This window comes from Asterias amurensis, chromosome 5 (genome assembly GCF_032118995.1).
Source record: "Asterias amurensis chromosome 5, ASM3211899v1".
NCBI lineage: Eukaryota > Metazoa > Echinodermata > Asteroidea > Forcipulatida > Asteriidae > Asterias > Asterias amurensis.
This window is the reverse complement of record NC_092652.1, coordinates 16,962,583-16,980,566: the sequence shown is the minus strand read 5'-3', so window position 1 is coordinate 16,980,566 and position 17,984 is coordinate 16,962,583. Positions and strand designations below refer to the sequence as shown.

The 17,984-nt window shown below is 38.8% G+C and overlaps 1 protein-coding gene across 1 annotated transcript in view; it reads right to left on the bottom strand.

The window, feature by feature from the left end:
- The window catches only part of LOC139937774 (uncharacterized), a 96,285-nt gene that overhangs the window by 62,048 nt on the left and 16,253 nt on the right, over positions 1-17,984 (bottom strand). Inside the window, 2 exon segments of the mRNA XM_071933079.1 lie at positions 391-534; positions 5,898-6,060. Coding sequence (XP_071789180.1) covers positions 391-534; positions 5,898-6,048 — 295 coding nt within the window. The 5' untranslated portion in view covers positions 6,049-6,060.

Below are 17,984 nucleotides of genomic sequence, written 5' to 3'. Positions count from 1 at the left end.
CTTTTATGAGAAACCCAAATTTATGAGTTGGGCTGTTTTGCCATGGGCCCAATTTCATAGCGCTGCTTAGCGGCGGGTTTTGTGCTTACTGTGCGATTTCCATTTCATAGCGCTGCTAACCGTAAGCACACGAAAGGACATGCTAACTTTCTGGTGTGCACGAAAATACATGACGTCACAATGCAAATCCATGGTGAACGTGCAATATGGCCGCCTAATTTTTCTGCTAACCTGTGAAATATGCTAGCACCCTAGCAAATTCTTCTGCTACAGTAAGCACGAAAGGGTGCTTACCGTTAAGCAGCGCTATGAAATGGGGCCATGGAAGGGCCGAGCTGCTGGAAAAGAGGATGAAGAGTGGGTGTGTTTGAATTTGCAAGCATACTTTACCTTGAGGGGAGATGGGGGATATGGGTGAGGTAGCATGCATAGAGCCTCTCGACGTTCTGTTTTTAGGCTTAGGGGGCGGGGTGGGTGGTTTGTTGCCACGCTGCGTCCTAGCAACTTCCTTCTCTCCATTCTCAAGGTTAGACTCTATACACAAAGCAACAAAACAAGTAAACAAAAACAAATCAACAAATCAACTGCACATTACTTTTACATTGCACACCACAAAAGTAGCTTTTCATAATAATAACTTTTTTCTGGACAAACAAATATGTACATTTAGCGATGTATAAAACAAACTTTTAATGAAACAGTGATGCACTATACAAATAAAACCCAATTCATACTTCCAGCAAATGCAAAGCGAATTTCGGCATCACATTTCGTGGACTACTGCAAATTATTTGTTGCGTCAAAATTTGCTTCGCATTCCAGGAAGTATTTAACTGGGATTAATACTCAAAACATAAACTTATTAGCGATGTGACAAACAAAAGTGGCATTTGTTAAACATAACACTGTCACTGATAGACATAAATGTGAGAATACAACAACTGGGGAGCTTGCTGGTGGTGGGCTGGGGAGGGGAGGGGTGTCCCAAACAGGCTGGGTGGTTTTACGTGACATGCAGTACCTCTTAAACAAAAAGACCCTCATTACAAATTGAATTACTGGGGAGGGGAGCTTGCTACTGGTGGGTGGTGCAGGGGAGGAGTTTCCCAACAGGCTTGGTAGCTTAAAGGCTTGACAGATAAATGACCCAGAGAACACCTTCATTTAATAAAAAAAAAAAAACATTGTGTAAAAGGTGGTACATTTCATCTTACCGATACGGTCCTAAAAAATTAATGTTGCTTTGCCCTTTGCCAAAATCCTTGCTAATCCATCCTAACCCCATGAGGAGTCTGACCTCAAGATCCCATACTCTTCAAATTAACAAACAACAGACAAACCAACAAACAAACAGACACACTAAAGCCCGGTTCATACTTCCTGCGAATGAGAATGCAATACGAATGTTGACGTCACAAATTCGCAACGAATAATTCGCAGCAGTTCAACTTTGCTCAACTCACTTGCGAATATCGCTGCGAAAGGAGGGTTGTGACGTCAAATTCACATCATATTCGCTTTGCATTCGCATTCGCAGGAAGTATGAACTGGGCTTAAGTAGGATTTAAAACTTTGCATGGTGGAAGTATAATAAGGTGAGGTTTGCGGTAACACCATGTAAAAATCTCTTTTGAGTAAAAGGTTTTGGTTCTGAAAAGAGCCAGTGGTTGATAACTCAATGTTTTCAACGTTTCTCCTGAAGACGATCATCCCATTGCAACACCTGCACCGGTTCTGAACACTACTCTAAAGAGATTTACACATGGTGTTTAAAGGGAAGGTACACGTTTGGTTATTGTCACTTGGTGTATCCCATCATAACCATAAAATAACAAGTCAGTGAAAATTTGAGCTGAATTGGTCATCAAAGTTGCGAGAAAATGATGAGAGAAAAAACATCCTTAGTAGACGAATTTGTATACTTTTAGACGAACAAAAGACTTCTGGCTAGAAGTTTTATTTTTTATTTTAGTGAGAAATTACCTCTTTCTCAAAGTCTATGCTACTTCAGAGGGAGCCGTTTCTCACAATGTTTTACACAATCAACAGATCTCCAATGTTCATTACCAAGTCAGTTTTTAAGTTAACATTTGTTTTGAGTAATAACCAAATGTGTACCTTCCCTTTAACCCAACCCTCACCTTATTTTGAAAAACAAAAACACTGAAGAAAAAAAAAACAGAACGTCACACCCCTCCCCAGCAAGTGTCTTATTTCCAAATGTGATAATCCCCAAGAAACTCAATGCCTAATTTGGAGCAATTCCACTCATTTTTTTCGACTCTGCATCCGATCTACTTAGACAGCGGAGTGATCAATTACTCTTAAAAGAATATGACTCAGCAACGGGTTGGTGGAAAGGGGTTGGAATCCATCGGGCAATTACTCCCCGCTAGTAAATGTTAACGATATATTTTTCTGAGTGTCCGAATGATTATTAATGCTCTTCGTCAATAGGAATTAGTCCCATTGGAGATCAATTTATTTTCTCTTCTGTATATATTTTTTTAGTTTTTTTTTTTTTTTTTTTTGGGGGGGGGGGGGGAGACGACAGGCTTTTAAAAAATCTGTTTAACTGGAAAACATTAGGATCAATGGTTGCATGACTCAGCTATTTTGCCCAGTAGGCCATCCTGAATGAGTTAAATGTGTACTTTTTACAGCAAGTAGTGCACTTTTTAGAATTGTGTTACAGATATAATTTACAGGTTGCAGAAAATTTACAAACTGGTGGAGCTTTACACTTTGTACAGATATGGTCAGTAGTTTGGACAATGTAACCGGTTCATTACACACCAGACACGCGTAGTTAGAGTAATGAACTTACAAACAATTTATTAACTGTTGGGATTGTAAGAACGATTCCTGCGTTCAATAATAACTGTATACACTGTAGACAAGCGCTGCTAACAATTGCATCTTGCGCTTGATTTCAACAAAGCGTCAAGACTGATCTTAACTGCAAATCAATCTTAATTGCTAAGCAAAGTGTTATGTCACATTACAAAGTTACTATGGCGATACTGACAACTCATCTTACATGACTTAACATGAATTTTAGGGCTTTGTAACCAGAAAGTACTTTACTTATCATTAACAAGAATATTTAACTACTTAAGGGTTTTATCAAAAAATAAGTGTGAGCTGTAACCCTCCATTCCCCAGTTCCCCAAAATAGTAAAAAATCAATTCCAAGAAAACCTGCAAGCAGCATGGGAAATCACACTGTCACCAAATCTACTATTTAGCTGTCACTAAAATCACACCTTAAAAATCCTTGACTAAACATCCGAGAAAAAACGGCTGCCAGCAAAAAAAAAAGAGTACAACATAGCATCTGCCCTACCCCCCCTTAAAGCACGTCTCTGCAACCGACGTTAAATTACTGAAACCGGTCCTCCACAATCTAACCAGTCTGACTGATACCATGATAACGACTGGAATTAGACTGAAGAGAAATCATCAAAAAGAAGAACGGAAACAGACAAAAAGAGAGAGAGAGAGAGAGAGGTTCCACGGGCCGGAAGTCCACCCTGAGGGGGTTAGAGAAATATCCATGAGTCATGGTGTCCGATCATCATCAACCCCCCCCCCCCCCCTTCAATCTCGGTGAAACGACTTCACCGGTAAACACAAATTGTGAACTAGCCTCTAATATTTGTGATGAATTATTCCAATAATTGAGGCAGCGGGGAAGAGCTCTCTGAGGAATCGTAAGATGGTTAAAAGAAGAAGAGCTTATGAAGATATCTTCCGCATGTCGTCGGAGAAGGAGGAGGCGGCTTCTCCGGTAGTGCCGCTCTGTTCCAGAAGCGCCGCTGTATTTAGTTACAATTATTTTGCATTTCACACATGGGTTGGACAACTGATATGTGGGGGGGGGGGATGTGAGGAAATGCGCTCTGGGGACATCAAATAGTACGTTAGAATACCCCAAGATGACTGACCGGGAAATACTTGAAAAGCGATGAACCAATCATAAAGAGATCAATCTTACTTTGAAATGTTTGGTGGTATAATATAGGAGATTACTGCAGCACTTCTTGGATGTTGACAGATTTGGAATGGAATCTTATTATTATTTTTTTAGGAAGGGGGGGGGGGGTTACATTAGGGACACAACCAACCTTCAAGAGGGCTATTCCGTGGTTTAAAGGCAGTGGACACTACTGGTAATTACTCAAAATAATTATCAGCATAAAACATCACTTGGTAACGAGTAATGGGAGAGGTTGATAGTATAAAACATTGTGAGAAACGGCTCCCTCTGAAGTGACGTAGTTTTTGAGAGAGAAGTAATTTTCCACAGATTTGATTTCGAGACAGTTACCAATAGTGTCCATTGTCTTTAATGAGTTACACTGACATCAGGGTATCAGCAGCTCTTGTTCTAGGAAGAATGCCGTTCGTGAGACAAGGTTCATCATAAATTCAATTTCTTGAAACAAATTAAATTGACCTTACATTGAATTGCAAGTTTTATTTAATGAAGCTAATGATTTTGTTTTGGATTTTTATTTATTTATGGATTTGCTTCTGATCAGGGGGCAGTTGGTGATATGCGAGGATCAAGAATGAAGTTTGCAGAAAACCATTAGCCCTGAATAGCTTAATCATTTAGAAAAAAACTGTATATTATTGTCAAAGCACTTGCAACGTCACATTTTGCTGGGGCAATTAAGATTAATTCAAATGTGTTACTCGTCCTAAAAAGATTGATTGCTTTATAATTTTGGATCCTGAAAAAAAAGTGCACTGCCACCAGATAATCTAATACCTGTAGGCAAAGATTTCCGAGGGACGACACAAAGGGGGCAAAGACCAGGGAATCGGAGGCCATGTCGTCTCCCCCCCCTCTCCTCCCCAGTAGAATTGGTGTAACTTAAGGCCTTTTATTCGGACAACTCATCATCACTACACGGACTTCAAAGCTGCGAATCGCTCTCATCTTCGCTCCGCCATCTATGCCGACCATTATTTTTTGTTTGACTAGCCATTGTAGCTGTCGACAAATCACCTCCTTCAGGGGAAGACTCAACGAGACCTGATTCATCCTGTGTGTCCACACAGACTGATGAAACAGTCGAACTCTTGTGAGCAAGCCGTAGAAAAAAAAACCCGCATTAAACAATGCTCACTTACTGGTTGTTTCAGTCGTAAAGGAGGGGCATGGGGGGGGGGGATAAAGTACGATCACCCGTTGCTCGATGAGATCATGGAGACATGACATTAGGTAACCCTAGGGCAAGCTGGAGCGTGCACACAAGCTTTTTACGTTGTTGCTGTTTTTGTTTCTTTTGATGCTCGTCAGGTTATTTTTTATGGGGGGGGGGTGTTCTGGCTCTTGAAGAACATATTTTTTTCCAATTTACCTGACGAGGGAGTTGCTGTGAGATAAAGCAGCTGTTAGGACCTTCAAGAGGTGACTCTGAATGATGCCCTGGACAACATTTATCAATACTTTTTTATTTTATTGTGTATACATAATATTCCTATCAAGCACGTCTAGATGGTTTTTTACATCAAAGTTGTGGGACTTTACTTTGACACAAATGGCTCTCATCGTATTCGGGAGATGCGAACAAACATAGACCAGTTTCAGGACACTCAATATTATTGGGAAAAAAAAAACCTTTATACAAATTTCAAACCCAATCAGTAAATGTAGGTTAACTCAGGCCTGATACTTCACCGAGGCAACGAAGGCAATTGCCTCCCTGCCCCCGGGTCATTGCCTTGGTGCCCTTGAAATGCTCCAGTAGAATTTCCTCAGAGGGTACCCTTACCGAGAGAGAAAATGCCTTGGTTCCCTTGCCCTTTCAAAAACGAAGCATACAGGCCAGTAGGTTCCCTGGAATGACGTAGAAACTGGGCATTATTGGCCGTCATTTACTCACCTTTGTTCGCGCATATCGGGCACGCCTCGATGCTAAACATACAAGCGTAACAGCGTGAATGTCCGCAAGCATCCGTCAGCTTCCTCTTGCGACTCTTGTCGTGATCGTACGCCTCATGACAGCAGGGGCAGTGGGCGGGATCGACCTCCATGGCGGGGCGTACCTGTGAGTCATTCAAATCAAGAGAAAACTGTCAGATTTTAACAAATGGTATACATTCAGTCTACGATGATATCATCTGATAATATGTACTTTGTCGTTACAGATTGTTCTTATGAGAACTACAGTCCATCTAATCTCTTCCTGTAGAGTAGATAGCATCAGTCTCCCTCCAAACAGTGGTCCGCTAACCAAAGGGCAGTTAAAACACCCGAGGACCAGCATTGTAGCCATGGCAGGCGGTGCTTGGCAGGCCTACCCAGAACTAAACATTTTCACCCAGCACTCTAAACAAAAACACTTTGCCGCCCAGCACAGATTTCCCCCAGCTTGCACTTGATGGCCCCATATCTAAACATGAATAATGTTGATCTGCTCATCCTTGCTGGATGTAAAGCCCACCACTAAAATTGGTCTAGCAAAAACACTGTTGAGGACCTGTCAAAATCGTCTCCAAGTAGTCAGGCTGGCTATAGTTCATTGTTGAAATAAATCCCTCAAAAATAAGAAATATTGACAAGCGAAAAAGCTTGCGGACTGGTTTAATGGCGAGCTACATGTAACTGGTCCTGCTGGTCAGTCACTGAAAAAGTTAATGGCAAACCCTTGATTGGGAACTGGTTTTTCTGTTTCAAACACTGAAGGGAAACAAGTTTGTGATAAAGCTCTCTCTACAGAACGATCAAATGTCTGATCTGAGTGCAGGGTTTGATCTGTCAACAAACATTGCCGGTACAAGTTTTTTACAATTTACATTACACATGGTTATCTTTTTTGCTGATAAAATACAAGCATAATCATTAGTACAAATGGACTCTTGATGTTTGTTACACACAGATGGTACAGCAGTGCTCTTTATTTGCGCATTATCTATAGAAAATAATGTAGTATTTAAAATAAAATAAAAACCTAGAAACTGCATACATGTAGGACCCAATTTCAACAACAAAAACTTGCTAAGCAAGGAAAAGTATTGCTTAGCAGATAAAGGTTACACAGTGCGTAGGGATTCAAGTGATGGCCAAAAACTTGATCTACAAAAGGAACCAAAACCCTTAAAAGACTGCCGTAACAGACCAATAAGGTACGATATTTGGTTATTGGCAAAAAGTAGGATAAAACCTTACATGCATTGTGTAGGCTTCATTAGACTTTTAAGGCTATTCAAATGTTTTCAGATTTCTCCATGGGGAAAACAAATTAGAAATCAGACTATTAGTACATGTAACACGCAAATCTAAAGCTCATTTGTACGCACAATTATTATTATTTTTTTAATCTTTAAAATTGTTTTTAACAAACTTACACAATACAGTGCACACAAAGTCCACAGCCACAAACCAAAGTTTTACAATTTCAACTGAACAGGTACAGTGTGCATGTACATATCTGCCCCAAATAATAGGGTCACCAATTTGCCACTTGCCACTATTACAATGTACGTATACATGTACGCAGGCATTGACGAGCCTGAGGGTTTTTTCTCTGCAGATTTAACCACAGAGCAATTCAACCAACAATCGGATACAATTTACATGTTCATGATTGGAAAGCAGCATCTCCATGATGGAGCTGGTCTGTGCGGCTCATCTATTGATGTTGGCGAAAGCCAAACAGGAAGTCTCTTTTTCAAGTTTCAGACCATTAACTACAAACCCCTGTAGTACCCCACACATCATGGTACACTGCAAAGCATCTGTTATATTATAGGACTAGGATGGGCCAGTGAGGTCATCACTGATCAACCATCCACAAGGTCAACTGAGGTCAACCCACTGTTTACCACTAGGGTCCATTGGCACCTGGGACACTCAACACAATACAGCTTGACCTTGCCAGGCATATTTGGTCCATGTACAAAAAAAATAAGTAAAATTTATTGAGTACAAGATCTGACCTATGTACATGAACATGTACACAGTAAACTTTTACAATTTATTTCTGGGCTTTCACAAAATGGAAATCAGGAAGCACCAATGCCAATGTACCACAACTTTTTTGATGCAGTCAAACCAAATTTGTCAAACTTCACATGGTATTTTGCCATGGTAAGTACATACTGAGTAGGGACATGTGTATTTGATGCACTTAACTGAGACCGAGATATTGAAAGCTGACAAACAATTTCCTGAGGTACGATTTCCTGGAAGCTGTTCAATAACCATCATAACCAGGAGGAAGTTATCAATGTTGGCTGCTGGAATAAGTACCAAACCACATGTAGCCATGTGTGAGATTAATACAGTGTATTTATTATTCAAGTTCCATCTTTTGTCGTGGCTTTATGAGTGTTCATTCTTAAAATGAAAAATGCTATTTTGTTATAAAAGGGATATAGGTTCTTCTTTTTTTACCAAAATATGTACAATTTAATACATGAACAATACAGCCAACAAAAGGGTGGGGGCTGCCAATATTTATATCATGCAATCAGGGATATTTTGTACAACCAGGGAGATTTTTTTTGCCAGAATTACATTCAACATAATAGGGACAAAGTTTCCATACATTGTGTAGATAGCAAGATTGCCAAAATTGTTCTCCTGAACTTGGAAAGATTGGTTTATTCTTTTGGGAAACTTTCAGCAGAATCAGGCACAGGTGACTGCTCAGCTCTGACAGAGTAACCGACTTCAATTAAATCTCTAGCCTGGCTATGGTCATAAAACCTAATGGCATTGATTTCAAAGTTCCTATTTACAATGTATTTAATTATGTTTTTGTCTGTTTTGGAAATACAATTAAGTACGCCACTTACAGTTACATTAAACACTTGCACCCTTTACTGATGTACATACATGTACATGTACATGTACACCTACCCTGGGAGACTATAGAGTCACTCGCTTGACCAACTTATAATGACTCTCTATCTTGTCCGTGCCAAAAGTAGAAACATCTTGCCAAAACTCATGTACTTAATGCAGATCAGGACAAACAATAGTCAAGACAGTAATTTAACAAGAAGAGACAAATGTAAGCTACATTTAAGAAGACTATGATACATGATACAGTGCTGCATACATACATACAATGTTATGCACAACCACCCATGGCGGAACAAGTTACAATACAAGTACACACATACCCATCCACATATCATGTTCATCTGAGCAAACAGATCAAACATGGTAACATGATGCAGATGTAGCTATGATGTAATTGCAATAACTCAGATCTACATATTTAATCCCTCGTACCAAACCAAGCAAAGCAGAGAGATAGAGTATAGATTTTTGTTTACAAATACATGGCCGACTCCAGGGGCCTCACCAGTCACCAGCCGCCAAGGCCAAAGCTGAACATTCACAGGGTGATGTCTTGCTGTTTCGGGAAGAGTGAGAGAGTGAGAGAGTACAGTATGTGTGTATGAGTCACCCAAGAGCAATGACCAGCCATTGCGATGCGATTACGGAAGACGTACATGTAAGGCTTTGCAGCTGCATGCTGAGAGTTCGCCCCTCTCTCTCTCTCTCTCTTTAAAGACTCTCTTTGGTGTCATTTATGCATAAAATAACAAACCTGTGAAAATTTGAGCTCAATTTGTCGTCAAAGTTGCAAGATAATAATGAAAGAAAAATACACCCTGGTCACACAAAGTGGTGTGCTTTCAGATGCTTGATTTCGTGATTTCAAATTCTAAATCTGAGGTCTCGAAATCAAATTCGTGGAAAATTACTTCTTTCTCGAAAACTACATCACTTCAGAGGGAGCCGTTTCTCACAATGTTTTGTACTATCAGCCTCTCCCCATTAGACGTAACTACCAAGTGAGGTTTTATGCTAATAATTATTTTGAGTAATTACCAATAGTGTCCACTGCCTTTAAAGGCAGTGGACACTCAAAATAAAGGCAGTGGACACTCAAAATAATCAATAGCATAAAACCTTACTTAGTAACGAGTAATGGGATGAGGTTGATAGTATAAAACATTGTGAGAAACCGCTCCTTCTGAAGTGACGTAGTTTTTGAAAAGGAAGTAATTTTCCGCGAATTTGATTGAGAGACCTCAGATTTAGTATTTTAAATCAACATAAGACTTCTATTAGTTGCAGAAGTATCCGCCTTTTTTTAAGGAAAATTCTTGTCTTTCCTCAATAATACATTTAGGACCAAAATATCTAAACCTAGATGTACATGTATAATGGTATATGCATAATTTTTTCCTATATGAACCAGTTTTACCTGTACTGTGTACTTTTGGACTGCTTGACTGCCAGTGTCAGTTCAAGCTTTTTTCTTTTCTTTTGTGGTTTTTCTTGCAATTTTTAAAACAATTACTTTTATGTATTTTTTATAACATAATATATGGACTATTTTTTACTTGTAAATTTACTTTTTGGCCTGCTTGGCTGCCAGTGCAGTGAATAAATAAACCTGAATAATAATTATAGTGTACATGATATAGCACCCCATTCAAACGCAGCAACACCTTCCAGGACACATCCATTGATTTCACAACAATAACAATCAGATTGGAATGTCTGCAATTTGTGCCTTCTGATCGAACACAGTCAAACTGAACATGTTGAGACCACTTCAATTCTGGCCCAGGTTTTGATCCCTTTGCGTTCAGGAGACTGACTCTGGACAAAAGGCAGGTTTGAATCGTCTCTCATGCTGACAACTTTGTGACCCCCCCCTTCTCCAACAATAACTTATCAAGGACTTATCAAACAATGTATTGATCTGTGATGAATTGAATTGATGAGAATGTGTACAAGTTGTACACTAGATGTACATTTCGTTATCTTGTCGATGTGCGACTGATAAAATAAAAGTGTGCAGAAGACTACACAGGGGAGGAACAATTACAAACTGTAACTTTCCTGCGACCATACTAAGATTCTGCCGTCGATTTCACCAAACTCTTCTTAACTTAGGATTAATCTTAGGACTTACGACGGGTTCAGTTCCGTATCAAAATACATAGGACGCATTGAACCCATCCTAAGTTAGGACGAGTTATTCGTCCTAACTCGAGACAGGATCGATTTTAGCGATTTGTGAAATGGGCTGCCGTACATTTAACCAACAAGCTCTTACGTAGGTCTTGTGGATTTCCCACCAAATATCTGCTTTCTACATGTACTACATGTATGTTTATGAACTATATCAAGAGTTTTTTTTTATCTCAATTGGGATAAAAATAATCAATTGTGTTTGTCTAGTTCCTTTTATTGCTTCCGATTTGGCAGAGAGGAAGTTGTTCACTAGTTAGTGCAGTGGAGCATGGATCTACCCAGGATTTGTCAAAACTGTGGGGCATTCTTATACCAATGTTTTTGAAGTTTGAAATTTTATAAACAAGGTTCTCAGATTGTTTTTGTTTTGGTGCTTACACTGTATTTTGTGCAATCCGGGGCGTTCCAAATATTTTTTTTGAACAAACAGTAACAGGCCTGCCATTTCATCTTTGAGAGGGCTAGGCCATTTTCATTTTGCAGAGGGTACTTCCAATGGAAAAAAAACAAACCTGAAAGTCTATGGGAAACATTTGAAGGGGCACCAAGGCCAAGACCAGGGCAACAGAGACCATGGCCTCCATAGCCTCCATGACATTTCAGGTCTGCAGTAAGAAATAGTTACATTTTCTTTAATACTTATCTTGGTACCCTGCGCAGCCGTCCAATCATTTGACCTTCAATAACAAGGTTTCACTTTTAGCAGTTTCCTTTTCTTCGCCAATAATAATAATACACAAAACCCACACTTCAAGTTCAGAAATCCTTAGGTATTTGTTAACCCTGGATGCCCTTAAGGTTGAATGCAACACAGGGGAGAGTGAGAGAGTGAGAGCGCTGTCTGCTGGCATTATTCTTTTCTGAAAGAGTCCAAGGTGAAACTGTAACATGAACCAAAGAGCGGGTCAAAGATCGTGACCTCTGACCCTGTTGACAAAGTGACACTCACATAGGGAGTGAACCTTTACTGACAGGTAGAGGGGAAGCATTGGGAAAACTTGTTAAAGAGCATGTTTACATAGAAAATAGAGGGTCTGAGGTGGGCCCACTGACAATGGAGAGAAGGCAGAACCTTTCCACAGAGTCACTCAATGCTGTTTATAGGGTGCGTTCGTTTAGCTCCCCTGGGTCAGCCCCGGTGTGTGGCGTTTTATTTTTCCAGGACGAACGTGTGCAGATAATGACCCATGTTCGTCCTGGAAAAAAAACCGCCACACACGGGGGTCGACCCAGGGGAGCTTAACGAACGCACCCATAATGTACAGTTTGTGCTAAGGTGTGTAGACGGTGTAATGGGGGCCAACAACATTCCTACACAATTTTTTTATTTAGATATTGTGCATTCGTACAGTGTGCTCTTGACATGTATATATACATTTAGTTTTATAGTAACCATGAGGAAAGAAATAGGTGTAAACAATGAAACATTGTTACTAAGTAAAGAACACAATGCAATATGCACAATATCTAATCCAAGCAAAGCTTGTTTTTAATTATTAATCAAAAAAGATGATACATGTAGTGGCTCTGTATCAATGATTGCAACATTCGTCCACATACAATACACAATAATAAGCAGGGCTGTATAATGTACAACGTAACTCTAAACACCAAACTGTCCTAGAGCGCACTTCCTTCATATCACTCAGAAAGGCACAATGTTATTAAAGATGCTATGTCAGATTTTTGGCCCTAAACATTAAAAAATTGATTTTTTTGAGTGAATGGTATTTCAAAGAGGATCGCCCGCTCTAATGACAAAAGTTTACTTTTAATGTTCAGGAACCATGACAAAAATTTAAAACTTTTTTATAAAACACATAAGAATTGGTCACGTGATATATTGTCGGGATCCCGACAAAAACTAATTTTGAGCACTTTATTTAACTACTACTAATAATTGGCGGACTTTTTCGAGCAATGGCTCAAATGAAAGCTTGTAACTTTCTCGACCCCCCATCAAAATACCTAGTGTATTGAATTTTAAATCAAAATTTTGGGGTCAAATCTTTAATACATGTACATACTTTTAGTTTTGTATGTTCCAGGGGCACCAAGGCAGTGCCCTTAGTAAATGCCCTTTACTAAATGAAATGAAAATCTGCCTTCACAAATGTATGAATATTAAACCCTGTACACGTTTTCATTGGAATTCTCTAGTGGCAGTCGACCCACAACTATAAGAAATCTTACAGTGGATGCCTTACATGTAACCACCATTCTAGCCAGTTTACATAGTAACTTGAATCTAGCTCTACAGCTCTGGCAACCTTGATAACTGACTCCTAGTCTACGGTAGATCACTCTGCGATTACAAGCCCCTCTTGCCTACTTCCAAGCAAGCCCCGTGTTTACTTTTATCATCTTGAACTCCCCCGCACACCCCGCCCGCACCCTGCAAGTATGTAGAGGGTGATCCCTTAATGTCAGATGGGGATATTTAGTTTGTGATGGCTCATTTGTTATTGATGGTTTCTGGACTGCTGTGATCAGGGTACCTGGATGACAGACTGTTTGCTTCACATCATGGAGAGCTATCATTTTTATAGCTCCATGTACTCTTATTTAGTTCCTACACAACGTTTTCACAAAGAGGAACTTCTTTAATTTTTTTTTACATTTTTGTAAATCGTTGTTTTTACACATTTTGGATGTTATCACTGACATCAACACTTTTCTTAAGTTTCAAGTAAACAATCTAATTTTGTAAATTATACTAATTATCACTAGGCAGTTTCACATACTTCACAGTTTTGAGTTTTTACGACAGCCATATTGGGATATGCGATTTTTACACTGAAGTTCATAGCAATATGAATCAACTGTGTTTTTAGTTTTCACAGGAAAAAATATTTGTTAAACTTTTAACCTGTGGGCGTCCAAAGGCCCTTTTTTGTAACGATTGGACCATCAAACCTTATGGCCCCTAAAATAAACAGTCTTCTTTGCACAATGTAATGTACCATAAACATTGTGTCCAGTGAACAAAAATGTGTCAGTTGTTATTCAGAAATCACAAATTTGCGACTCAAAATTAGCATTCAGTGTGTACAAAACAAAATGCTATAAATTATCGCTAGACAAAATTATTCCCCCCCCCCCCACAAAACAAAGAAATTGTTACATTGGATCTAGACATGTACATGTACAATGTAGACCACCATTTCCTATCCAGACGCCTTTGACAGTTCACAGCCATGCCCACAGGACACACGATTAAGTAAAAAGATATTTCTCTCTGATCTGTTTGATCTATACAATACATGAGCGCATAGCCGTTCAGCAAAAGGCAATTTGGATTTCATTGTTACACGTCATTTGAATTGCTAATGGACAGTCATTGTAAAAGGAAATGTGAAGGTCATATATTTCTGTGCTACTTTGCTTTCTCTAGACGCTTAAACCATGGCGCTATTACCAAACACATTTTGAATCAAAATAAAGCCCCGCCTACTTAAAAATGTAATGCCCCTAGCTAGCAGTGTAACAAAACGGTCTTAAAAATATTTGTACATATTTGTACAATAGCCAATTCTAACTCAATATTTCCCCAAACAGTAGTATTTTTGGAATTTATCAGAGTTGCCTTTGGTTTTAATGGGTTTATTCATTATTATTGGTGCTACATAGAAACTGATACACTATAGTTATTTTATGTTATTATTATTAATATTATTTGTTTAATAAGTTGTTTATTTATTTGTTTATTTATTTATTTATGTATTTTTATCTCATACTATAGTTATTTTATGTTATTATTATTATTTTTAGTATTATTTGTTTATTTATTTGTTTATTTGTTTATTTATGTGTTTTCTTGTCAGGGGGATGGGCTATAACTTTATTAGTTTTGTATTTACCGTTACTCTCAGGCCTGATGCTTTACGGAGGCATCAAGGGCAAGTGCCTCCATTGTCCCTAGTCATTGCCTTGGTGCCCCATGGTGCCCCTTAAAGACATTGGACACTATTAGTAATTGTCTAAGATCAGTCGTCTCACTTGTTGTATCTCAACATATGCATAAAATAACAAACCTGTGAAAATTTCGGTCATCGAAGTTGCAAGATAATAATGAAAGAAAAAAAACATCCTTGTCACACAAAGTTGTGTGCTTTCAGATGCTTGATTTCGAGACCTCAAATTCTAAACTTGAGGTCTCAAAATCAAATTTGTGGAAAAATACTTCTTTCTCGAAAACTACGTCACTTCAGAGGGAGCCGTTTCTCAGAATGTTTTATACTATCAACCTCTCCCCATTTCTCAATAACAAGTAAGGTTTTATGCTAATAATTATTTTGATTAATTACCAATAGTGTCCACTGCCTTTAAAACGTTCCTAGTAATTTGTTCGAGCATAGAAGTGCCCTTTACAAAGGAGAAAACACCTTGGTGCCCTTTCAAGAACAAAGCACCAGGCATGTACTGTTTTTATTCTTACGTAAATCTAATGGACATTGTGTTTTTTGTCCTACAAAAGTTACATGACCCTTTAACTGTACTCTTTCACTGGATAAGTCTACCCGGCCCCCTGAATATAATATAATTTCAAAATAAATCAATTTTACGTTCATCAAGTGTGAAACGGACCTGTTGGACAAAGCATTGGACACACACAAGGTACTTTTGACTCATTCATTGTTTTATGAGATTTTTGACTCATCAATTGATTGAAATTAATTTTGACTCATCGTTAGTATCAAATCAATTTGGACTCATTTGTTCATCAAAGTGAACACCCAGAGAGTGCATACTATACACACAGACTTCTTGTTCAACGAAAGGTGATTGCCTCAATGCCCCCTTACACCTTGGTGCCCCTTGAAATGCTCCACAAGAAGTTATAAAATCTCCTCATAGAGTACCTTTTAAAGCCATTGGACCCTTTCGGTTCAGAAAAAAAAAAAAAGTTCACAGATTTACAAATAACTTACAGGGTTTACAGAAGGCAATGGTGAAAGACTTCTCTTGAAATATTATTCCATGAAATGCTTTACTTTTTGAGAAAACAGCAAAACAATATAAATTCTCGTTAACGAGAATTACGGATTTATTTGAAACACATGTCATGACACGGCGAAACGCGCGGAAACAAGGGTGGGTTTTTCCGTTGTTTTCTCCCAACTCCGATGACCGATTGAGCCTAAATTTTCACAGGTTTGTTATTTGATATAGAAGTTGTGGTACACAAAGTGTGGGCCTTGGACAACACTGTTTACCGAAAGGGTCCAATGGCTTTAGTAAGGAGAAAATGCCTTGGTGCCCTTGCCCTTTCAAAAATGAGGCATAAAGGCTTGAACTAATCGTTTCCCTCAATTTATGCATGCTTCACACCTTACAATAATGCATTTTGTAGATCTAGTCCCAGACAATGATAATAAATCTGGGACCCCTGCTGTACGGGACTCAAAGAGTACATTCCTGATCCCAAGGTCTAGAGACCAGACTCCCCCACTGTGAATTATATAATGCAGGCAGGCACAAGACGGCTCTCCACACTAACCTCAGAAACCTATGCTCATAAATACATCACACCATGATTCTCCGCCCATGTGGGGAGGTATTGGACGAAGTAGGAGAAGAAGAAAAAGTTGTACAAAGTGCTCTTATTTCGTGGTTATTTTGAGTGCGTACTTAATTTAACATTTAGGGTGATATGATATCGCAGGTGCAAAGTGTGTTTACTCTGCTTAGGGATTCAGTCACTTCCCCTTTGGACTTCTGTTCCATGTGAATTAAATGCATTGGGAAAAGTGCATTGAGTTACTTTGTTCAATTGTGGGAAAAGTATAGAGGTTATAAAAGTAAGAGATTGGTGAGGATTCTTTTTTTTTTGCGCTTGTTTACCCGTGTTGTTTTGATTGTGTATGATCTGTTGTAAAATATGAATTGTTTTATTATTTCATTGTTATATTTTATAAATACCTTCCATCTTTGTTTTGCTTTGTACAAGGCATCCCAGCAAACAAGCCTTTGCTTTAAATATAAGGGAATAAAAGAGTAGCGACTAGTTCCTTAACAGCCGTTTAAAACAGGCAAGGTCGTTGCCATGTGATAAAGGCCCGAGCCGAAGACGAGGGCCTTTATCGCACGGCAATGACCCTGCAAGGTTTTAAACGACCGTTTAAGAACGAGTCACTACTCTTTTATTCCCATTTATAAATGCCTTTTTGGTTAAAAGACGTGATAAATATATAATAATAAATTGGTTTATTTATTTAAAAATGCCGCTGAATTGTGACATAAAGTAAGAAACTGTTTAAAACTTATCCGTTTCCGACGTGCTTGAGCTCTGTACGACTGTGTGTTGCACTGTTATGACTGAGACGCCTATTTCCGACAGTTTCCGTATTCGTTCGTGCCCGTATAGCCTTGGTGCAAGACATTCTCGTTTTCTTCGCACACACAGCGCGGCCAACTCACCGACAGCGCCCGCATCGCCCGTAACAAGAAGCGTCTTGCACTAAGACTAACTGGTTATAAACACAGTCCAGCTGGTCTGTATCAACCTTTTAAACACCTCCACGTGACGCGCTCTCCACCAATAGGAATAGCGAAACTGTCTGAGGTATTTTTTAATACAGTTTCAGTCTCTGTAAAACCAAGTTGTTTATTTTGATGTATGTATAAAGTATGGAAATAAAAATGTTTCAGTGATTGATTAAAAAAAAAAAAAAAAAAAAAAGGATAAAAACCATCATTGTTTTTATCTTAGTGAAAGAGCTTACCGGTTATGAATGAAATTCATACATATACTACTAACCATTTTATCCAGTGAAATATTCCCCCCTTTAAAATGAAGTCATGTTGAGAATGACTGTATCTGAAAACCTATCAAATAACAGCTGATTTTGGTTATAACAACCGAATTTAAGGTCAATGTGTTTACATGCTAACAATTATGCAATTGTTTTTCACTTTTTTTGTTCCCTAACTCAAACGATAAATTGAGCCCAAATTTTCACAG